At 39.2% G+C, this 24,216-nt stretch overlaps 1 protein-coding gene across 2 annotated transcripts in view; it reads left to right on the top strand.

Annotated features, from left to right (window-relative positions):
- The first annotated feature begins 151 nt into the window (after nt 1-151).
- DNAJC27 (DnaJ heat shock protein family (Hsp40) member C27) overlaps nt 152-24,216 on the top strand; it is a 40,395-nt gene continuing 16,330 nt past the window's right edge. Inside the window, exons 1-3 of one of the 2 annotated variants that reach the window (XM_007455507.1) lie at nt 152-377; nt 10,117-10,199; nt 15,509-15,578. In XM_007455507.1, the coding sequence (XP_007455569.1) occupies nt 291-377; nt 10,117-10,199; nt 15,509-15,578 (240 nt within the window). In that variant the 5' untranslated portion in view covers nt 152-290. The remainder of the gene's footprint in view (nt 378-10,116; nt 10,200-15,508; nt 15,579-24,216) is intronic. The other variant, XM_007455508.1, reaches the window with a different exon arrangement.

The raw sequence follows: 24,216 nt of genomic DNA, 5'->3' as shown, positions 1-24,216 counted from the left end.
GAAGGACGCAGCGCGGACTAAATCCCGCGACCCCAGAGAACAGCCTCCGGAGACTGGCGATGACGTCACGCTGCCCCTTTCTAGCATCGCGAGACTCTCTCCTCCCTCACCCTGTTCCGTAAGCTCCCAGCTGCCCGCGCCCGCTGCCAGACAGAGGCAGGGATGGCAAGACGCGGAGCCGGGGGGGTGACGAGAGTAGCAGTTCCGCCATTGGTCGAGGAAGCCTGAGGGACGGGCCAGCGTGGGGAGCAAGGAGAGACCAAGGCGGCGGCCCCGAGAGAGCCAGAGCAATGGAGGCCAACATACCGAAGCGGAAAGAGCCTGGCAAGTCCCTGCGTATCAAAGTCATCTCCATGGGCAACGCTGAAGTGGGAAAAGTGAGTACTGCGCTGGGAGGGGCGGGACCACAGCGCGGCGGAGCGACGTGGCGATTGGCTGGGAAGGCGGCCACTCAACAGCTTGGGACCCAGCCTCCTCCCCGCCCCTGAGCAGGCCTGGCTGTCCTGGGGGGTGCGGCTCGGCGGGGAAAACTCTCCTAACCTTTTTGACCTTTGGGTTGCCCACTTCCGACACCTAAGAAGGTGTCTCGAGTGGCTTCTAACCCTTGAATGTATCCCAAAGAGAGTAAGGAGGCCTGGGTCCTTATGTCAGATCGTTTTGCCTGGATACCATATTTGCGTTCTAGGTGACCCGTCCAGGACTCAGAGGTGGAGAAAAAAAGTTTAGTTACCCCCAGCAGAGCTGGGGAGCCGAAGGGAAATTACTGGGCCGTGTGTGAGGATGGGGATTTGTAAAATTTACTCCGCAGACGTGGAGACCAGAATCTACATTTCATTTGTAAGAGAGCATAACTGATGCTGAAGGTGTTTCACAGGGTACGTGCAATGGATGTCAGGGAGCCTGCATTATTTTGTTTTGTTCGTTTGTTTTGTTTTTATTTCTGGTAGTGTCACCACATCCATTATCTCAAAGAAGTCTTAGTTCCACTGCCTTTTTCTGTGCTGCTTCTACTGGCTGTCAGCTCTAAGCTCTCCCATAGTATGGGGGGGAGGGAGGGCGAGAGGTGAATGGAGGTCTTTCCCCACATGAATTCTAAGACTGCCTCCTCTTCACCCAAATTGTCTCTCCTTCAGGGTAAGTGGAAGCTGTTGGTTAAGAGCCTTCCGAGGTCATCAAATCAGTGACTGAGACAGGATTAGAACCTGGGGGTTCACATTCATTGCAGTGCTCTCTTTCCATAATTATTTGCTGTCAAAATCAACTCCCAGTAGGATCTACATGCCAAAAAAGCTGTTAATGGGAGTGTTTATGCCAGTGTCCTGCACATAGTTGATGCTCAGTAAATGTTTATTAGTGTCTTTTCTTTCCATTTAGTATTATCTTGTACTGTTTATGTATCTATGTGTATGTGGGTATTAACATAGCTGAAAGTCTACAATTATTGAATGTCAATTATGTGCCAGGCATTGAAAAGAAAAGAATAAAACCTCTAGAAGGTTATGTACTAAACTGGCTAAGTGAGCATGCTCACTTTTAAAATTTTACTATGCTTAATGGTGCAATGTTAGAAATAGCTTAAAATGCCCAGTGTGTCACCACATTTATGTAATATGATTCTAGATTTATTAGCCCATGCAATTAGACAAGGGAAAGAAATAACATACAAAATTCTGGAAAGGAGAAAGCAAAATTATCAGTATTTGTTAATGGTATGATTGTTTATCTGGAAACCCAAAGAGAATTAACTGAAACGCTATTAGAAAAGACAAAATTAATATACAAAACTTTACAGCTTTACTATATCAGATTATAATTGTTTGGACTATATAATTGAAAAACTTTTTTTTTTTTTGCGGTACGCGGGTCTCTCACTGTTGTGGCCTCTCTCGTTGCGGAGCACAGGCTCCGGACGCGCAGGCTCAGCGGCCACGGCTCACGGGCCCAGCCGCTCCGCGGCATGTGGGATCTTCCCAGACCAGGGCACAAACCCGTGTCCCCTGCATCGGCAGGCAGACTCCCAACCACTGCGCCACCAGGGAAGCCCTGAAAAACTATTTTAATTTACAATAACAACCAAAATAAAGGGCCTAGGTTTAAACTTATGAAGAAATAGGGAGCACCTAGGACCTATATGAAAAACATTTCTACAAAGGGACACAAAATTACTTAGACAGATGGAAAGATATACTTTCTTCTTAATTAGGATCACTCAATATTTTAGAGATGTCAGTTCTTTAAAATAATCTACAAATGTGATTCAGTTCCAGTTAAAACAGCAATACTTTTTTTTTTCTTCAGAACATAGTAAAAGGTACTAAAGTCCTTATGAAAAATTAAATGTGAGAATCAGCAAGAAAATTATGGAAAAGAAATGAGAGGAGACTAACACTACCAGATATTAAAACATATTTTAAAGTTACAGTCTTTTCCTATTGATATGGGAGAGGAAATATAGGGACATCAGTGGAACAGAATGGAGTCCGGAAATGAACCCAAACATATAAGGAAATGCAGTTTACAACAAATATAGTTAAACTGGGAAAGTAGGGACCATTTAATAAGCACTTTTACAATAACTTTCTACTATTTGGGGGTGGAGTGGATTCCTATTGAATGCCTTTCTCAAAGATAAATTTTTCACAGATAAAAGATTTAAATGTAATTTAAGAATTTTGCCTTAGTTATAAAAGTAATACATACTCATTTTAAAGAATTTGGAAAATATAGGAAGATTTACAGATAAATAATTTCAAGTTGAAAATTAAGGCATGCCCTAGTAAATAATCCTTGCATCAAAGGGCAAATCAAAGCAAATGACAAAATAACTAGAAAGCCATGAAAGGAGAGAATGCATGCCAAAATCTTCAGGGCAAATTTAAAGCTGTAGTGAAGGGAAAATGCATTATCTTACTCATTTCTAAAAAAGGGAGATTAAAAACTAAAGGAACATAATAGTTGTACAACTTTGTGAATATGCCTAGAAAGGAACATAATAGTTGTACAACTTTGTGAATATGCCTAGAACCGCCGAATTGTATGCCTTAAAAGTATGAATATTATGGTATATTATGGTATGGAATTTTAAAAAGTAAAGGAACTTAATACTTAAGACAGAAGAAAAATGACACAAAACTCACCAAGAGAAAGAGAGAATACCCTGGAAAGATTAATGAAAAAGAAAAATGCCTAAAATTTTATTTAAGAAAAATAGAGAAAGCAAAAAATTACAACATTAATACTGAAAAGGAGACATAATCACATACTGGAGGAAATTGAAAGAAAGACTAGAGACTACTACATTTAGTTCTGTGGGAGCACATTTCAAAATGTAGAGGAAATGGAGGATTTCTTAGCTAAATATAAATTACCAAAATTGACTCAAAAAGTAGAAAACCCAAATGACCAGTCACTTAAGGAGAAGTTGGAAAAGCAATTAAAAGACTTACTATCCAAAAAGGTATCAGGATCAGATGGCTTCATGAACAAGCTTTATTTAAGCTCTAAATAACGCATAATTTCAGTTAAGTTATTCCAAGGCAAAGAAAAAGATGAACAGCACTCCAATTTATTTATGTAAAGTCATGATAACTTAAATAGCAAAACTTGATATAGTATCAAAAAAGAAAAGTATATACCATTTTCACATATACATACAGATGCATAGTTCCTAAATATCCACAAATAGAATTCAGCAACATATCAAAACAATTTCACTATTAGCAAGTAGGGTTTATCCCACGGAGTGCAAACTTGGTTAAACATCAAGAAGTTAATCAACATAATTTGTTATATGAACTGATTACTAGAGAAAGTATTTACTGTAAAAAAAAAATGATATAATCAACCTAATAAACACTTTAAGCAAAATCAGAATAAATGAAACTACTTAAATATGAAAAACAATATTTTTTATTATTATTTTTAAAACAATAGTTATTGTTAACCAACAGCAAACATATCAAATGGTAAAATGCTAAGTCCATTTCCTGTAAAATTAGACGCAGAAAAGGATACATACTATTTTCTTTTATTATTCAGCATCGTTTTAGAGGTTCTGGAGATGCAGTAAGTAAAAGGAGATTCCCAAGGGCTTAACTCCCTCAATGGGGGAATTTCTCTGTGGTCTTTGTTTATATCCAATTCAGCTTTCTGCATTGGCATCAATTTACCCCAGAATCCCAGCCCAGTTCTCAGTGTCCTCTAGAATCTGATCCTGATGTTCTTACCATTGACTCTTCATATCAACCAACTCTGAAGACTGCCCTAATTCTAGATTTCCAGTTATAGTAAATATTTTCCTGTTAAGTCAGTTGAATTGGTTTCCCTTACTTGCAGTCAAAAGTACCCACATTGTACAGTATTATATATACTTCTCTGGAGTTTGCTTTTTCTCTCTCTCTCTTTTTTTTAATGACATCCAGGATTTATTTATTTATTTAATTTATTTATTTTTGGCTGTGTTGAGTCTTCATTGCTGCGCACAGGCTTTCTCTAGTTGCAGCGAGCGGGGGCTACTCTTCGTTGCAGTGCGCGGGCTTCTCATCGCGGTGGCTTCTCATTGTGGAGTGCGGGCTCTAGGCACGCAGGCTTTAGTAGTTGTGGCTCACGGGCTCTAGAGCACAGGCTCAGTAGTTGTGGTGCACAGGCTTAGTTGCTCCGTGGCATGTGGGATCTTCCTGGACCAGGGATTGAACCTGTGTCCCCTGCATTGGCAGGGGGATTCTCAACCACTGCACCACCAAGGAAGCCCTGCTTTTTCTTTCTTATCAGTAGATTGTGGTGATTCCTCCAATTATCTGACATAGCTCCAATCACTCTTTTTCATGGTTGCATAATAGTCCATGACATGCGAGTATCCCCTCTATTGATGAGAATTCACTTGTTTCCCTTTTTCCCTACTACAAACAATCTTGCTATAATACATTTCTATAGGTATATATATCCTTAAATACCTGGACTAGATTCCCAGGGGTAGAACTGCTGAGTTGAATAGCACATTTAAAAATTTTAGTAGTGATTGCCAATTGCTCTTCAAAAAGGTGTGTTTCTACCAGTAATATGCTGGTACATTTCCCCCTAACTCCCTGCCAACACAGTATTGTCATTCTTTTGATTGCTACTAATCTGGTTAGTGAGAAGTAATTTCATTGTTACTTTAATTTGCATTTCACTGACCACAGATGAAGCTGAGCATCTTTTCAAATGCTTTTTGAACATTTGGATTTGCTTTTCTGTGGATTGCTCAATTTATAGTCCCTGCCTATTTTTCTGTTGGATAATGTGTCTTTCTTACCAGTTTTTCTGGTTGGGGGACGTTAGAGTTGTTAACGTTTTGCCACAGTCATATGAGTTACAGGTATTTGCCCCAGTGTGTTGTCTTTAATACTTTTATATTTTGCCATACAATTGATTTTATTATTATTTGTATATACTCAATTATGCCTATCTTTTAAAATTGAAATATAGTTGACGTATAATATTATGTTAGCTCCAGGTGTACTACATAGTGATTTGACATTTGCATACATTATGAAATGATCACCACAAGTCTAGTAACCAGCTGTCCCCATACAAAGTTATTACAATATTATTGACTATATTCCTTATGCTGTATAACACATCCTAGTAGCTTACGTTTTGTAGGTGGAGGTTTGTACCTGTTAATCCCATTCATCTATTTCACTTCCCCATCCCCCGTACCCTCTGGCAACCACCCATTTGTTCTCTGTATCTATGAGTCTGTTTCTGTTTTGTTGGTTTGCTTTGTTTTTTAGATTCTACATATAAGAGAGATCATATGCTAGTTGTCTTTCTTTGACTTATTTCACTTAGCATAATTCCCTCTAGAATTCATTCATGTTTTCACAAATGGTAAGATTTCATTTTTTTAAAATAGCGAGTAATATTCCATTTTTATATGTCACATCTTCTTTATCCATTCGTCTACAGATGGACACTTAGGCTGCTTCCATATCTTGGCTATTGTAAATAATGCTGCAGTGAACATTGGGGTGCATGTATTTTTTCGAATTGGTGTTTTTGTTTTCTTCAGGTATATACCCACAAGTGAAATTGCTGGATCATATGGTAGTTCTATTTTATTTTTTTTAGGAACCACCATACAGTTTTCCATGTGGCTGCGCCAATTTACAATCCCACCAGCATTGCACGATGGTTTCTTTTCTTTTTTTTTTTTTTTGTGGTATGCGGGCCTCTCAGTGTTGTGGCCTCTCCTGTTGCGGAGCACAGGCTCCGGACGTGCAGGCTCAGCGGCCATGGCTCACGGGCCCAGCCGCTCTGAGGCACATGGGATCTTCCTGGCCCGGGGCACGAACCCACGTCCCCTGCATCGGCAGGCGGACTCTCAACCACTGCGCCACCAGGGAAGCCCGAGGGTTCCTTTTTTTTCACATCTTCTCTAACACTTGTCATTTGTTGTCTTTTTGATGATAGACATTCTGACAGGTGTAAAAGGTGATATCTCATTGTGGTTTTGATTTGCATTTCCCTAATGATTAGTGGTGCTGAGCATCGTTCTCATGTGCCTGTTGACCATCTGTATGTCTTCTTTGGAAAAATGTCTATTCAGATCCTCTGCCCATTTTTTTAATTGGGCTATTTGGTTTTTTTGATGTTGAGTTGTCTGAGTTCTTTCTATATTTTGAATATTAATACCTTATCAGATATATCATTTACAAGTATATTCTCTCAGTCAGTAGGCTACCTTTTCATTTTGTTGATAGTTTCCTTTGCTGTGCAAAAGCTTTTTAGTTTGATATAGTCCCATTTGTTTATTTTTACTTTTGTCTCTCTTGCCTGAGGAGACAGATCCAAAAAAATTTTGCTAAGACTGATGTCAAAGAGTGTACTACCTATGTTTTCTTCTAGGAGTTTTCTGGTTTCAGGACTTAGATTTAAGTCTTTAATCCATTTTGACTTTATTTTTGTATATGGTGTGAGAAAGTAGTCCAGTTGATTCTTTTACATATAGCTGTCCAGTTTTCCCAACACCATTTATTGAAGGGGGTGTCTTTTACCATTATATGTTCTTCCCTCTTTGTCACTGATTAATTCACCATATAAGTGTGGGTTTGTTTCTGGGCTCTCTATTCTATTCCACTGATCTATGTGTCTGTTTTTGTGTCAATATCCTACTGTTTTGATTACTGCCATTTTGTAGTATAGCTTGAAATCAAGGGGTATGATACCTCCAGCTTTGCTCTTTTTTCAAGATTGCTTTGGCTATGCCTGTCCATTTTTTTTTTTTTTTCTTTATTGGAGTATGGTTGCTTTACAATGTTGTGTTAGCCTCCACTGCACAACAAAATGAATCAGCCATACACATACAGATTATGCCTGTCTTTTATGGATTCTGGGTTTTCTTTCTTGGTTGAAAAGGTTTCCCTAAGGTTGTACATATATTGCACATTTTCTTCTGAAATTTTTATTGTTTTATTTTTAAATACTTAAATCATAAATTTATCTGTAATTTATTTTTGTATATAGGGAAATTCAGGGCCCAACTTAATTTTTTTCCTGATGGATATGCAATTGTGCAAGTAACATTTTACTAAATAAATTTTTTTTCCCCATTGACTTTAAATATCACCTTTGTCACTTTTTAAATTTTTACATATAATGGGGTCTATTTCTGAGCTCTCTGTTCTGTTCTACTGACCTACTTGTCTATTCTTATGCCAGTATAATACTCTCTCAGTTTCAGACTATATTTTAATATTTGTCAATACAAATTCCCACCTCTTTCTACGGCCCTGCCCCTTTCCTGTTTTTCATACTTGGATTAGTTCTTCTCAGATAACTGTTCTTTCATATGAATTTTAGGGTAATTCTATTAGGCAAAAAAAAATTCAAACCTTAAGATTTTTTTTTCAAAACTTAAGATTTTAATTGGTTAAGATTTTAATTGGAACTGCATTAAAAAAGTACCTAAAAAAATCTATTTAAGAAAAATAGAGAAAGCAAAAAAGTCTCTCTCTATTTATGTTATTTAACTTAGTTTATAAGATCCTAAGGTCCAGGAACCCTGTCTCTTTGGTTATAGGGAGTAGTTATTCATACCATTAATTAAATGTGTATCACTTTAAATACTTAGGGCTAGTGTTTAAATAGTGTACTGGAATTAAAGGACTTCCAGGTCCCTTAATCTCATGAATAATTTAGAAAAAGGCTGTATTTATTTTTCTAGGATATTGTGAGAGAAAACATTTGAGAAGTGCTTTCAACCTGTAAAGTGTTTTTTAAAAGTATAGCCTCTTAGCAGTACTCACTCCAAAGAAGTTTTTCCTTCAGTTCACAATGAGCTTATTAAGTACTTTTTAAAGCAACTGTCCTATTTAATATAGATTGAGGTTCATCAGGAAAGTGTTTGAGCAGAATAAGCTTCATGACCAGCACTCCAAGTAAATTATGTTTCATGAGTGCTAAGGATCGCCATTAATGTCCAAGTCATTTTAATTCAGTTTTTCATTGGCACTGAGCTAATTGCTCAGATATAAAGTTATAAGGTATAAAGAAGTAAAATACCGGTGCTTGCCCTCAAGTAGTTTACTGTCTAGCTGAAGAAGTAAGATAAATATGCACATGTGAAAAGATAACAAGGCAGCGAATAACTGATAACAAATACATTATATATGTATATACACATTTATATACCTATATAGTATATGTACTATATACACATATAGTATATGAAAAGTGTTAGAGAAGTTCAGATGTAGGCAAGATCTCTTATAACCTGGAAGCTCAGAGTTTGCACTGGACCTTAAAGGATAAGTAAGATTTGGAAAGAAGGGAGAAAGCTCTTTCCAAGTAGAGAGAAAAGTAATGACAAAAGTCAGGCCTGGGAGTTTTGCAGAAATGGAGGGTTTATATTAGAAGGGTTTAGACAGAAAAGACAGATTAGGGCCAGATTATGGAGGACCTTGAATAACGGACAAAGGAATTTGGATGCTGAACTCTTGGCAGTGAGAAGCCACTGAAGATTTTTGAGTTAGGGAAGTGAAATAACATGAGTGGTATGCAGTGCTGATTGAAGTTGGGAGGGAAAGGGGACATAAAGGCCAATAAAGAATTTCCTGTAGTTGTAGTTGTACAGAAGTAGACGATGAAGACTTAAACCAGAATGTTACCAGTGGGGATTGGAGTGAGGAGAAAGGTGGAAGAAGCATTCAAAAGAAGGTTTAGAAAGACTCAGAATCAAACATGACTTTAATAATTTAATACCCTGTAATTGGGAAAATGCTGGTATTATTAACAGAACTAGGATGTGAGCAGGATTCGCTGTTTTATGTATAAGATTAGTTCATTTTTGGGCATTTTGAGTTTGTGGAACAGTGATTGGGGCATCTAAGTAGAAATTAGTCTGGTAGATATTTGGAGATGTGGATCTGGTCTGGGGAGGGAAGTCAAGGTAGACACATATTTTGGTATTATTATTATTGGTATTATTATTAAAAATATATGAGTAGAAGAGGTCTTCAAAAGAAAAGAGAAGGACTTCCCTGGTGGCTCAGTGATTAAGAATCCGCCTGCCAATGCAGGGGACATGGATTCAATCCCTGGTCCGGGAAGATCCCGCTGAGCAGCTAAGCCCATGCGCCACAACTGCTGAGCCTGTGCTCTAGAGCTGGGGAGCCACAACTACTGAGCCCACGTGCCACAACTACTGAAGCCCACGTGCCTAGAGCCCGTGCTCCACAACAAGAGAAGCCACCGCAAGGAGAAGACCGCGCACCACAAGAAGAGTAGCCCCCACTCGCTGCAACTAGAGAAAGCCCACACGCAGCAACGAAGACCCAACACAGCCAAAAATAAATACATAAATAAATAATAATTTATTAAAAAAGAAAGAAAAGAGAACAAGGATTGAACGCTAAACTGAAAACATACCCATATTTGGTATTAAGGGAAGAATTTTAAAATAATTTTTCTTTAAAATCTTCACCTTTAGTATTTGTTTCAGTTATTTTATAGTTTTGGCTCTTGAGAAAGCTTTGTGTCTCGTGGTGAATGAAGAAACCATAATGAAGAAATGTGCTTATTTTGTATATGTTCCCAGAGTGTCTTTACTAAAAGCATGTATTTTTACCTTTTTAGAGCTGTATTATAAAGCGATACTGTGAGAAAAGATTTGTGTCTAAATACCTTGCAACAATTGGAATTGACTATGGAGTCACAAAGTGAGTACATATATTCTTTCCTTGGGCTTGCAAATTACATAGAAATTCAGAACCCTTCTAAACTGATCTGTCTTGAAATGGAGAGTCTGAAGATAAACTGGGACACATAAGAATGAGACCTTTACAGATAGTAGTAATCACATCATTTGTTCATCATGGAGTACCTTCTGTTTGCCAGGCTTCGTGTGGGGTGTAGGGTCTGGTAATGAGCAAGTCAGCACAAATCCTGCCTGGCAGATGTAGCTTTTCAGGAAGCATGTTTCTATATCAGCAGGTCTCGTTAGCAGGTATATTTTTAGAGAATTTTGAAATATTCTCTCCCAAAAGCCTAAATATTATGTGGAAAATTTTCTATCAGAGAACTTCCTTTTATGATCTTTACATCCTATTAGAATCCAGCAAAAATGATCTGGGAAGAGTAAAATTAGGTATAAATGGGGATTTATTTGGAGATGAATCAAGGGTGGGTTGAGCTTGGGGAGATAGGGTCACATTAACAGGAAATTACACTGGGGGAAAGTAGAATTGGGGTAGACAGCACATCCCCAAAGGTGGAATTTCAGGTGCTCACTGTTGAGACCCCAACCTGCCCCTTCCCTTCTCTCTTATCTCATTCTTTTACACAGTTTACTCTCCATCCATGCTGAATTTGTGCCATCATACTTTCCTATCTCAGTGCCATCATTCATTCTGTCCACCTGAAATGTCCTTTCCCCTCATCTCTCCGCCTGTCAATCTCCTCAAGTTATAAAGTGTAACTGTTCCCATATGGCTTTCTCAACAGCTCCTTTATCAGTCAGGACTCATTTTAGTTGAAAATGACAGAAATATTAAAATTCTCTGCTTTTCATGGGTCTTAGCATAAATTGTCTTGTGTTATCGTTTGTATATGTTTAATGTCTCCTGCTAGATTTAAAACTCCATTAAGAAGGGGCTATTAGTATAAATTATCTCCAGGTGCCTGGTACAGTGCTTATACATAGTCGATACTCAATAAATAATTATCGTTAGGTAAGATAGATACATCTGAAGAGGAAGTTTGCAACATTAGAATATGAGGGCAACATTCAAGAAGGTAGACTAAAGTGGTAGGGTGTATCTATACTTCAGGGCACAGGATTTCATCAGTTATATGGTAGGATATCCTATTCAAGGCAGTTTTGTTTTGAATCCATGTTAAGTAGCTAATTTATTCATTTAAGAAATAAGAGTTACCATGTTATGCCCTAGAACTGTGGTTTATTCAACAGACTACAGTCATCTCTCAATATCCAAGGGATGTTGGTTCCAGGATCCCCTGTGGATACCAAAGTCTGCAGATGTTCAAGTCCCTTATATAAAATAGTGTAGTATTTGCATGTAACCTATGCACATCCTCTCAATACTTTAAATCATCTCTATAATACCTAATACAATATATCAATAAATAGTTTTAAATACAGTGTTAATGCTATGTAAATATATAGTTGCCACCTTGCGGCAAATTCAAGTTTTGCTTTTTAGAACTTTCTGGAATTTTTTTCTGAATATTTTTGATCCAAGTTTAGTCGAATCCATGGATACAGAGCCTTCCGTAAGGCTGACTGTATTGTTTCTGGTTGATATTTTATTTTTATTTTTTGTCTTATGGTGAGGAGGAGGATATGATTGACAGAAACCCAACTCAAGCCAAAAAAAATATCAATTCACATAATCCAATTATAAGGATGTAGCTGGGCCTCAGAGATCACTGGAACCAGGGAGAGAATATAACCTGTTCCTTTCATGACGTGTCTCTCTCTCTACCTTTTGGCTCCTTCTCCACAGCTGCTGGTAGCTCTCAAGTTCACCAAAACTAATCACAAATTTAAAAAATACCAGGTAAGGTTTTGATTGTCCAGGTGGAGATAGGTGCCTTTCCCCAGCTCAGTTAGCTGTGGCCAGCAGAGTGGCATCAAAAATGAAGATGGAAGAACCCATTTAAACCACAGTTGGGAGAAGGAGGGTACTGTTTTGGGCAGTCAAAACAATAGATTCGTATATGTATAGCTGATTCACTTTGTTATAAAGCAGAAACTAACACACCATTGTAAAGCAATTATACTCCAATAAAAATGTTAAAAAACAAAACAAAACAAAAATAGATTCCCACTCCATCCTTCAGATTTCAGTATGCTTAAGAATTAGTTGTAGAGTTTGTGAAAATGAATATTCCTAAGACCCACCCACTAAGATTCTGATTCACTGGATCTGAGGTGGGGCACAGGACTACATTTTAAACACCCTCCCCATATTTCCATATAATGATGCAGGTGGTCTTCAGGCCACAATTTAGGAAAGCAAGCACTGGCTTGAGGTAATGAATTACCATTTTTCTTAAGGTAATTTCCTCTGTCAGACTTCTGCATTAAATTGACCTCTTTTGAGTTTCAATTTGTGAACACATTTGTGTTACTTCCTGATTTTATAAACTACAGTTCCATCCCTTCTCAGCTGCTATCTGGCAAAACTTTCTAATATAAATTGTTACACGAGATCTAATGCAGATGCTCTCAAACTCTGTTGTTTTGTTTTGCTGTTCTCACACTGTCTTTTGTAAGATGGATCCTGATTTCACAGATGTTAAAATGAAAAATTTGCATCTTAGAATTGATGAAATGTGGCAGAGAATTCAGGAATGAAGAAATCATGATGATTAGTTGTTAGTTTGATTGAAATATACAAGTAATATAAAACAACTGTAGGAATTATGGTTTCAGAAAAGAAAGTGGAAAAAAAGTGAAAAAAAAGTAATAGAGGATATTATAAACTTGGACAGGGAACAATAATCATAAATAAACCAGGAGGTAGTATAGAAACAATGGGAGCAGGTGCTGCCGCTGTCCTTGTAGTCCATGGGAGGGACTCTTATCAATGCTGTCTAAACTGAAACATGTTACTTAAAAAAACATAACTTTAATCTGTTAATTTATTGCTAATAATCTCCATTTTTAACCTTACAGGAATGTTTTTAGGAAATACTGTTTCTGTAGTAAAGAGCATTTATATTTAAAGCTCAATAATTCCTCCCAGTTTACATCAGTTTCTTTTTTGTTGTTTTGTTAAATTCAGTGAAATGTAAATTTTATGCTTTTAAATTAATATAATCCCAATTTTATAAAAATATTTATGTCTATCAGTCTTATCTATGTACAGAAAGAAGTCTACAGTAATGTTCATCTATATTAATGAAGGTTTTTCTTCTGGGTGGTAGGATTTGGGATAACTTTTAAACTTTCATCTTTCTACTTTTTTTTTTTTTTTGTGGTACGTGGGCCTCTCACTGTTGTGGCCTCTCGTGTTGTGGAGCACAGGCTCCAGATGCACAGGCTCAGCGGCCATGGTTCACGGGCCTAGCCGCTCTGCGGCCTGTGGGATCTTCCCGGACTGAGGCACGAACCTGGGTCCCCTGCATCGGCAGGCGGACTCTCAACCACTGCACCACCAGGGAAGCCCCATCTTTCTACTTTTCTTTAGTGTTTGAATTATTTATGAAGTTTCATTCATTCATTTTCCAATAGTGATTTTAATTGTTTTGTTTTTTGTATGTGAACATTCATAGAAGCTATATTTCTAGTAGTACCAAGTTAGAAACAACTCAACTGTCCATCAACAGATTAATGGATAAACAAACTGTGGCATATTCATATGATGGAATACTACTCAATAACAAAAGGAACAAACTATTCATATATGCAACAACATAGATAAACCCTAAAATAATAATCTTGAGTAAAAGAAGGTAGACAAAAAAGTGAACACACGGTATGATTCCACATATATCCAATTCTAGAAAAAGTAAACTGACCTAATAGTGACTGATAGCAGATCAGTGGTTGGCTAAGTAGGGCAGGAAGGGCAGGAAGAAGGGGTTTCAAAGGGGCCCAAGGAAATGAGTGATATGTTCATTGTCTTGACTGTGGTGATGGCTTCACAGGCGTAGACATATGTCAAACTCATCAAATTATATACTTTAAACATGTGAAGCTTACTGTACATCAATTATACTAAAGTAAAGCTGTTCAAAAGAAGGAGGAGGAGGGAATGTGGCAGTCCTTGGCCCCATGGTGGAGACCAGTCACTCCTCCGCTCTCCTGGTTGGGTGCAGATGTGAGTGTGGCTTTTATCTACAGAATCTTGTCTCCTCTGCCATCCAGGTATTCTTTACCTACACAGCTGTGTCTCACTGAGTTGTTCCAGGTTTCTCAAAGGCAGGGCAGTGCCTTCTGTGTCCAGCCTCTCCTGGGGTTGACCATTCTAGTCTGGTCACATATTTGCAGAGATGGGCAGCCAAGATAGGGAGGTTCTGTAACATCTGGTGTGTGGGCTCTGCTGCTTCAGAGGGCAGAAATGGGGCCACACAGGAGCCACAGGGACTGCATGCCAGGCCAGCACCTTTGCTGGGCAGCTTGCCCTCGGTTTGCCCTACCACCACTGAGTGTGGGCGGGGAGACAACTCCACACCCTTCTTTCCAGATAAGAAAACGAGGCCCAGAGTCCTGGGGTGGGGACCGAGGTGAAAAATGAATGGAAACGGCCTCCCAAAGGAGGCTGCCTGCAGTCACGCACAATCCTTCAAGGGTCCCGCGGCCTGCCCCATTACTCCCGTCAGCCATCCCCAACCAGCCGCCTTTGCTATAGAAACAGTAATAGTGATTTTTCTTTAAAAAAATAAAAGGACTGGAAGCAAGTATACTGTGATGTTAACAGTAGTTAATTCTAACATGAATGGTTGTTACTTCCCTTTTTGTTCTCTTCTGTATTTCCAAATTTCTGAAAACAAATTGACTATTGTTCTTGCTCTAATGAAGGGCATAGGAAAATTAAACAATCAACATTAATAATATACATCTTTATACTGTTTATTTTATACTATTTATTGTACTGCATGGTAACCAGCATAACCAGTAGTAATTACGATGTCTTACTAAGTGAAGTAAAACATTTTGTTTTCCTTCATCTTGCTCCTACTGTCCCTAATCCATTTTTTTTTTAGCACCACAGTAATAGCTACTATTTGTTTGTTACGGGGTGTGGACTGAAGTGTCCAGGTAAGGTGAGGCTAAATGAGGGTGTTTATTCCAAGTGAGTTCAGGGTTCTTAAAACAGGAGCCACCTGCCAGGTTGTGGCTCCTGTTGTAAAGATTATCTGGAATCAAGAAGAGGCGCTAAGAACCTCTTTTAAATTTCATACACATAACCTTTTGAAATTCATAAGCGACATAAATGATATTAATATGAATACAGAAGCCATGACCTTCTTTGGGATTGTTTGCATTTGAACATTTCAGGGTACAAGTCAGAGACAGAGAAATCAAAGTTAACATCTTCGATATGGCTGGACATCCCTTCTTCTACGAGGTAAGAAAGACTTTTTGAGAAAACCTATATCCAGTATTGTCAGTGGGTTGAAGGAAAGATCCCAAATTACCGAACAACCAGTATTCAAGTCATGTGTAAAAATAGGTAAATTTAGCTGGTGTTTGTGGCTTCCCTTCGGAGCTTTAACTTAATGGATATCTGTTGGTCTTTTGTGCTGTCCCCTTAAATAGTGGTAGGAAATTTTGTTGCTAATGTTTCAAACACTTAGATAAGACATTTTAACCTTCAAAGGACTGTTGCTTTTTACTTTGTGCCTTAGCCCAGAATGTGAAAAGATAATTACATAGGTACAGGGACTTAGGAATTCAGAAATGAACCCTTTGTAGCAGTGTTCTAGAGTGATTTTCCAGTGCACTCCTCAGTCATGTGTGCTCTCTCCCCAGAAGAAGCTAGCAGCCTCACTTGGTTTACTTTCATCTGCTTATCAGTCCTAAGTAGTCTCAAAATCAATCTCATGGCCTTTATCTTTTGTTTTTCCTTCCTTGGGTTTTTCATTTATTTCCTCCCTTCTGCTTGCTTTGGGTTTATTCTACTCTTCTTGTTCTAGGTTCTTGAGGTGGGAGCTTAGATTATTGATTTGAGACTTTCTTTTCTAATGTATGCATTTAGTATTATAAATTCCCCTCTCAGTACTACGTACCTGTATCCCACAAATTTTGATATGTTGTGTTTTCATTTTCATCTCATTCATTCAGCTTTTTAAAAAAATTTCCCTTGAGATTTTCTGTTTGGCCTGTGGATTATTTAGAAGTGTGTTGTTTAGTTTCCAAGTGTTAGAAATTTTCCTGTTATCTTTCTGTTATTGATTTCTAGTTTGATTTCATTGTGATCAGAGAACACACTATATGATTTCAATTTTTAAAAATTTGTTGAGGTTTCTTTTTCATGGCCCAGGACGTGGTCTATCTTGGTATGTGTTACATGGGTGCTTGAAAAGAATGTATATTCTGCTACTGTTGGATAAAGTGCTCTATAAATATTTATTAGAGCCTGTTGGTCAGTGGTGTTGTTGAGTTCTTTTATATCCTTGCTGATTTTCTGTTTAGTTCTGTCAGTTGCTGAAAGAGGGGATTTGAAGTTTCCAACATTAATTGTGGGTTTGTCTGTTTCTCCTTTCAGTTCTATTGATTTTTGCTTCACATATTTTGCAGCTGTCTTGTTTGGTGCATATACATTTAGGATTGCTATGCCTTCATTATATGATTTTATTATTATATCCTGTCCCCCCTGTGTCTCTGGTAATTTTCTTTCTTATGTCTATTTTACCTGATATTAATATAGACATTTCTGCTTTCCTTTGATTAATATTTGCATGATACATCTTTTTCTATCCTTGCACTTTCAGCCTGCTTATATCATTATATTTGAAGTGATAAGACAATACATAGTTCAATCATGTTTTTTAATGTATTATGCCAATTTCTGTCCTTAGACCACCTACTCTTACTGATATGTTAGCGTTTAAGTTTATTATTATTTTTGTTTGTTTTCCATTTTTTTTTAGTGAATTTATTTGTTTATTTTTGGCTGCTTTGGGTCTTCGTTGCTGCCTGCAGGCTTTCTCTAGTTGTGGTGAGCAGGGGCTACTCTTCGTTGCAGTGCACGGACTTCTCATTGTGGTGGCTTCTCTTGTTGTGGAGCACGGGCTCTAGACAAGCGGGCTTCAGTTGTCGTGGCACGTGGGCTCAGTAGTTGTGGCTTGTGAACTCTAGAGCGCAGGCTCAGTAGTTGTGGTGCACAGGCTTAGTTGCTCTGTGGCATGTGGGATCTTCCTGTACCAGGGCTCAAACCCGTCCCCTGCGTTGGCAGGTGGATTCTTAACCACTGCGCCACCAGGGAAGCCCTTCTTTTCCATTTTTCATTTCTGTTTTCTTTTTCCTGCCTTCCTGTGGGTTACTTGAATACTTTTTGAATTCCATTTTGATTTGTCAATAGTGTTTTTTTAATAAGTTTATTTATTTTATTTATTTTATTTTTGGCTGCGTTGGGTCTTCGTTGCTGCGTGCAGGCTTTCTCTAGTTGTGGCGAGTGGGGGCTACTCTTCGTTGCGGTGCATGGGCTTCTCATTGTGGTGGCTTCTCTTGTTGCGGAGCACGGGCTCTAGGCACATGGGCTTCAGTAGTTGTGACTCGTGGGTTAGTTGCTCCGCAGCATGTGGGATCTTCCTGGACCAGGGATTGAACCCATGTTCCCTGCATTGGCAGGTGGATTCTTAACCACTGTGCTACCAGGGAAGCCCCTCTATAGTGTTTTTGAGTAAATCTTTCTGTATAGCTTTATTAGTGGATACTCTAGTTATTATACTATATAAGTTATCACAGGCTTCTGGTGGTGTTAACTTTAACAGTTTGAGTGGAGTGTAGAAACTTTTCCTTCTTTTACGCCCCTTTATCCTCTCCCATTTATAATATAATTGTCTTAAATATTTTCTCTAAGTATATTAGAAGCACAACAGTGTTTAATTTTTGCTTAATTGTCAAACATAATTTAGAAAACTTAAGAGAGAAAGAAAGCATATTGAATTCACCTGTATTTTTACTTACTCTGTTCTTTCATCCTTTGTTACGTTCCAGGGTTCCTTCTTATATTATTTCCTTTCTGTGTGGAGGACTCCTTTAGCCATTCTTTTAGTGTAGGTCTGCTGGCAACAGATTCTCTTAGTTTTCCTTGATTAAGAATGTTTTGGTGTTTCCTTTGGTCCTGGAGAATTTTTTTTTGCAGGTTATGGGATTCTGGTTTGATATTGTTACCAAACCAAACTTGGGTCCACTCGCCTGTTTGCAGTAAATCCAGTTCTACTGACAATAGGTTGTGGTGAAGGAAAGTGCAGCAGTTATTGCAGGGTGCCAAGCAGGTAGTCCCGGACAGCTAATGCTGAAAAAAAAAAAAAACCCGAACTCCCCGAAGGATTTCAGCAAAGCATTTTTAAAAGCAAGGGCATCCCCCTCCAACCCCCCCCCCCACCCACAGGGTATGTGATCAGCTTGTGCACAATTCTCTGATTGGTTGATGGTGTAGAATAATAGGAATTAACATTATCAATCCTTTGGTGCCAGTAGGTCTGGGGAGCTTTGTGCTCATGATCATCAAGTAATTATTTCTTCCATTGGTGGTTTTAGCATCTGTAAAACAACTCAGAAAGTGTGCATCAGATACTATTATCTAGGTACTTCAGAGAGGAGGTACAGCAGAGGATATGGGGGAGGGGTCTGTCCTGAAAAGTCCCCATAGTGTCCTGCTCGGTTACAATTTTTCTTTTTTTTCAACACTTGAAAAATAGTGTGCTTCTTTCCTCTGGCCTCATGGTTTCTGATGAAAAATCTGCTGTCATTTGAAATGATTTTTTCCCCCATTTTTTTTTTTTTTTTTTTTTTTTGCTGTATGCAGGCCTCTCACTGTTGTGGCCTCTTCCGTCGCGGAGCACAGGCTCCGGACGCGCAGGCTCAGCGGCCATGGCTCACAGGCCCAGCTGCTCCACGGCATGTGGGATCTTCCCGGACCGGGGCACGAACCCGTGTCCCCTGCATCGGCACGTGGACTCTCAACCACTGCGCCACCTGGGAAGCCCATCCCCCATTTTTTTTTTTTAAACATTGTCAATACTTTTTTATATGAGATCAGGTCCATTTCATCTTAAACTTAGAAATTTCTGCCGTAAAATTGTTTCAACTGTGCATTTAAGAACGAGCAGTTTTTTAAACATTGTATTTCATGGGAAAATAGTACATATCACAGAAAACTTCCTACTTTGCTGTTTTCTCTAATTTCTCTTGAGCACCGTGCAAAGTTATTTCATGTTATATGAGAATCATTTCTCCTCTTATGATAATATTCCTCTTCCCTACTTAGATTTCCTTATCATTTGTGGTTTTGAGGCCACCTCTTGTACTCACTGAGCCTCTTAATCCCCTATAATTTCACCACTCTCAGGGAAGAAGTGGGGTTTCTGAGGAATGGGATACTTATTGGGAAGGTTAACTTATTTAGGTTCAGAGAGGTGTCATTTTTTCTCTGACCGCTTTCATGATATTTTTCCTTTGTCTTTAATTGTTACAGGTTTAATTATGTCTTTTGGCATGGATTTCTTTGAGTTTTTCCTGTTTGGGGTTTTCTCAGCTTCTTGAATCTGTAGGTTTATGCCTCCTGCCAAATTTGGGAAGTTTTCATCCATTATTTCTTTAAGTACTTTTAAGCCCCACCACGTTTCTCCTCTCCTTCCAGGACTCTGGTCTTATTATAGTCTCACAGGTCCCTGAGGCTCTGTTTTTTTTCTTTTTCTTTTCTTTCCTTATTTTAGTTTATTTTCTCTCTGTTGTTCAGATTAGGTCATTATTGTTTTGCCTTCCATTTCACTGATTCTTTCCACTGTCTCCTCCATTCTGCTCTTGAGCCCAACTATAATACTAGGCTTTTTATTTCATTCATTCTATTTTTCAGTAATTTATTTTTCTAAAATTTCCACTCAGCCTCTGCTTGAGTGGGTGGGAGTGGTGAGACAGAGCTTTTCTGAGGTGTCAGGCTGAAGTAGAGTGGTTATCATCTTTCCTGATCCTTCACTAAAGAGAGCAGGCTTTTGTTAGGCTTTTATTGGTCTGTACCCATTGGCATTTCCAGGTTGTACTTCTGCAGCTCTAAGTTTTGGATACATGAGGCAAAAGAAAACCCAGGGAACTCACTGCTGTGTCATTCCTCAGGTCCTGAGGTACCTAGCTTGTCTGCCTTCTTCTTCCCACCTTCCAGAATCTTCTTTTTGTTTGTTTTGTTTTTTTGGTTTTTTTCTTTGGTTTCTTTTGGCCGTGCCATGTGGCATGCGGGTTCTTAGTTCCCCGAGATTGAACCCGTGCCCCCTGCAGTGGAAGCGTGGAGTCTTAACCACTGGACCGCCAGGGAAGTCTCTGTATGTTTTATATATAGCGTCCAGGATTTTTACTTGTACTTAGCGGAAGGCATAGGGAAAAGCACATGTACTCCATCTTCCCACAGGAAACGTAACTTTTAATGGCTATGTAATCTTCCATCTTGTGAATATACCCAAATATTTAGGTTAAATGAATTCCTTTCAAATGTGAAGCCTTACAGTGGATTAAATCAATTTTACAAGTGTAGAATATTGTCAGTGAAAAAGGAATGGAGGCTCTAGGTGACCAAAGTTTGACGTAGATTCTAACTACCAGAAATGCTAACATAAATCTTAGATTACACCAAAGTCATGTAAGTGGAAAGTTACAAGATGCCTGAGAATTATGTGGTCCAGACTTCTGTCATTGTAGGATTTCTTTCTGTAGCATTCCTGATTGATGGCCATCATTTATTCACCGGATAACAGTATGCCAGTTTCTATGCTGCACACTGAAAATACACAGCCCCAGTTTTCATGACACATAATTATGTCAGAGAAGACACATGGTAAACAAAGGACAGAATGCTTGGGAGCATTTAATACCCACACCTAGCTTATCTGGAAGGTCAGGAAATCCTGTTGAAGGAAGCAACATTTAAACTGAGTCTTGATGGAGAAGTAAGAGTTATGTAGGTTGGTGGGAATCCAGGGACCGTATAAAACACGGGACAGTTTTGAGTGGTGCAGACTGTTAAGTTTGGAGAATGAGTATGTCTAATGATAGGGTCTCACTGCTTCATGAGTTAATCTTTTACAGAGTTAAAAACTCTACATTAACAACTTCTCTGTTATGAAGGCTGCCTTGCTGTGAATTTGTTACTGATTCTGGCCTTGTTTTTGACGCAACATAGCCTGAGTCTGTGCTTCTACAAGAGAACCTTCCTAATATTTGTTAATCTGCACCTTTCCAGGTAAAACATTTTTTATTCCTGCCACAGCTAGACCAATCAGCATCCTGTGTGGATAACCTCTAGGTAGCTGATAGGGAGCTGAGAACTGAACACAACATTCCAGATATTGTCTAACTAGTGAAAAAGACTGAGTGTTCTGTTACTTCTGTCATTAGACACTAGACTCTTATTAATGCAGCCCAAAATTGCAATAGCTATTTTTTTAGCAGCTCACAAAAATAGAAGTATAATTAATAGAAGCACCTTGAAATCACCACTTCTGAAGTACCTTTTCTCCAAAATAGCCTTGATCTCTCCTTTTTGGTCAAGTATTTGCTCTCTGTAGCTCAACCCTCCTATTTGACGAGACCAAAGCCATCATCTTCTTTCTAAGCCCTAAACTGACCAAAGTACACCTTTGCCCAGCACACACCTAGTGAAGCATCCACAGTCATTCTCAAGGTCCCTGGCTTCCTCAAATCCTTAGCGTCTGTCCTCCATTGAAGCTTCCATTGTCACCAGTCCATTTGACAGTTTTACCAAAGGGCCTGCTGAGAAAAGACAGTCTGCTTAGTGTGTCAGATAGCAATCTCGGAGGAAAGTGTCAGAGAGGGGACTCCCAAGAGAATGATGGCCTGTATTTTACCACGAGTCTTGCTTCCACTGGTGCACACAGCTGAATTCTGGGGTTTATTGGGATGAGTTAGTGCGTCTATTAAAACTTTCTGAGGCCTGAGTGATATTAAACTAACAGCTTTCTCTAACCTACAAGCTAGAAAGTTTGCCATCTCTGCTTTAAAATTAAATCATTCCAGTTCCCTTAGCATCCTATTTAATTAAACTTTGGATGCGGCAAGTCTGCCAGGACTACAGTAGAAAGCTGTTTGGGGAGGTAAGAATAATGGAACTCTAGGGACCACTGAGGCATCAACTTTGACCTTTCCATTTTACAGAAACTAAGGCTTGAGGTAATAAAGTCACTTACTCAAGATGACAGCTAGTTGCTGAACCCAGACTTGAACTTGAGTCCCTTGAAAGAGAAATCCATTGAGCTCATTTAATTCTCTTTTTACACACAAATCTCCCTCTGAACAGCATGATCTGATTTTGGAATTCCTTTCCCTTTTGGCCTCTACTTTTGTTCTCTACTGTAGCACATTCAGCCATTTGGTTATACAAATACTTATACCTGCTAGGCCCAGGGGGTGACACAAAGATATGTTCCTTCATGTCGCTTACAGTCTAGCGGGGAAGACAGCTGGATATGCTACTAACTATGGAACTAGACAGGAAGTGACATGAGTGCCGTTAGAAGTACAGAATGCTGTGGTAGTCCAGGGGACGTAGAGATTGCATTCTGTTTTTCAGGTGGAGGGGATTAGATGGTGAGAAAGGGGGAAGAAGCTACGTGAAAGATGCAGCATTATAGCTGGATCTTAGAAAATGAAAGATGAAGAGGTACCCATTTCCAGGTGGAGTCAGGAAGGCATAGGACAGGTTTGGGGAATGAGCGATTATCCAGTTTGAAGTACAGGGAACAGGAGGGGGATCAAGCTGGGAAGTTGGTGGAGGACTGATCAGACACTGTTAATATCAATTAAAAGAGTTTGAACTTTGGAGGGTGGGCAGTAGGGAAACAATAAAAAATTTTTGAGCCGGGGCTTTAAAAAGATACATATGTACAACATATAACGTTGCTAGGGAGATTGCTTAGAAGACTCTTGCAGTTGTGCAGTCAAGAGATAATGTTGGCAATGAAAATGGAAAGGAAGTGACAGTGCAAGAAGCATGGCAGAGGCGGCTTCTACAGAACTGTTTGAATCTGCTGGGCAAAGGAACAGAAGAGCAGCAGAGGCTAACACCAGGCTTTCAACCTGAGTGGTTCAGCGAGGGGTGTGCTGCTTTCATTAGAAGTTCAAGAGAAGGAAAAGTTTAGGAAGGAATGAATTGGAGGGTCTCCTGTTGTGCAGATGGAATCGTAGTTTCCAACAGGACATTCATCTGGAAGTCTAGAGCTCATTGGAAATGTGGGTCTAGAAGCGCTGATGAAAGGACTCAGCTTGGAGGTTCTCATAGTTGAAACCGCGCAAGTGGTTGATTTTGCTGAGTTGGGAGGAAGGATAACAAAGAAGGGACGAGGGCCCAGGACAGGGTTTGCAATTGTGGCGGCAGACTGGAGTGGGAGCAATGGAGAGAAGAGGAGTCGGTGGAAGAGAGATCAGTTGAGAACCTGGAGAATGTGGTGTGTGGGAGCCCAGGCAGCAGGAGTTTCTAGACAGAAGGGAAAACTCTATTGTAACTCCTGCAGGAGGGCTAAGGGCCATGAGTACTGAGGGTAGAAGACACCTTCCTGGTCTTCATCACATTAAATTCATTCCAATTTTGTTGGTTTTGATTTTAGGGGATAGCTTTCTATGTTTATATAAATTAAGAGGCACTTACATTCTTGGTCCAGATGTCTCTCTATGCTCAGAAACCTATAGATACTTCATGCCAGACGTGTGAGAGATGTCTTCATTCTTACTACATATCCAGCGTGAGTCTGAGTACTTACTGGAATTTTCTGAAAAGAACATATAAAACATGGCCTCTGTCCGGATTCTTACTGGAATTTTGGCCTGAAAACCCCAGTCTGTCAGTGTTGTTCCTTACCTGCCTAACGTGGCACGTTAGCGCCTCTACCACTTTATTGTGCCCTGTACTTCATGCTGCCTCTTCCCAGAATTGAAGATATGCCCCAGAGATCAGTTGCCATTTTTTTAAAAAAGGAACATTTAGGGCTTCCCTGGTGGCGCAGTGCTTGAGAGTCCGCCTGCCGATGCAGGAG

The sequence above is a fragment of the Lipotes vexillifer genome, unplaced genomic scaffold, assembly GCF_000442215.2.
Source record: "Lipotes vexillifer unplaced genomic scaffold, Lipotes_vexillifer_v1.1 scaffold131, whole genome shotgun sequence".
Taxonomy (NCBI): Eukaryota; Metazoa; Chordata; class Mammalia; order Artiodactyla; family Lipotidae; genus Lipotes; species Lipotes vexillifer.
This window is presented reverse-complemented; position numbering and strand designations above follow the sequence as displayed.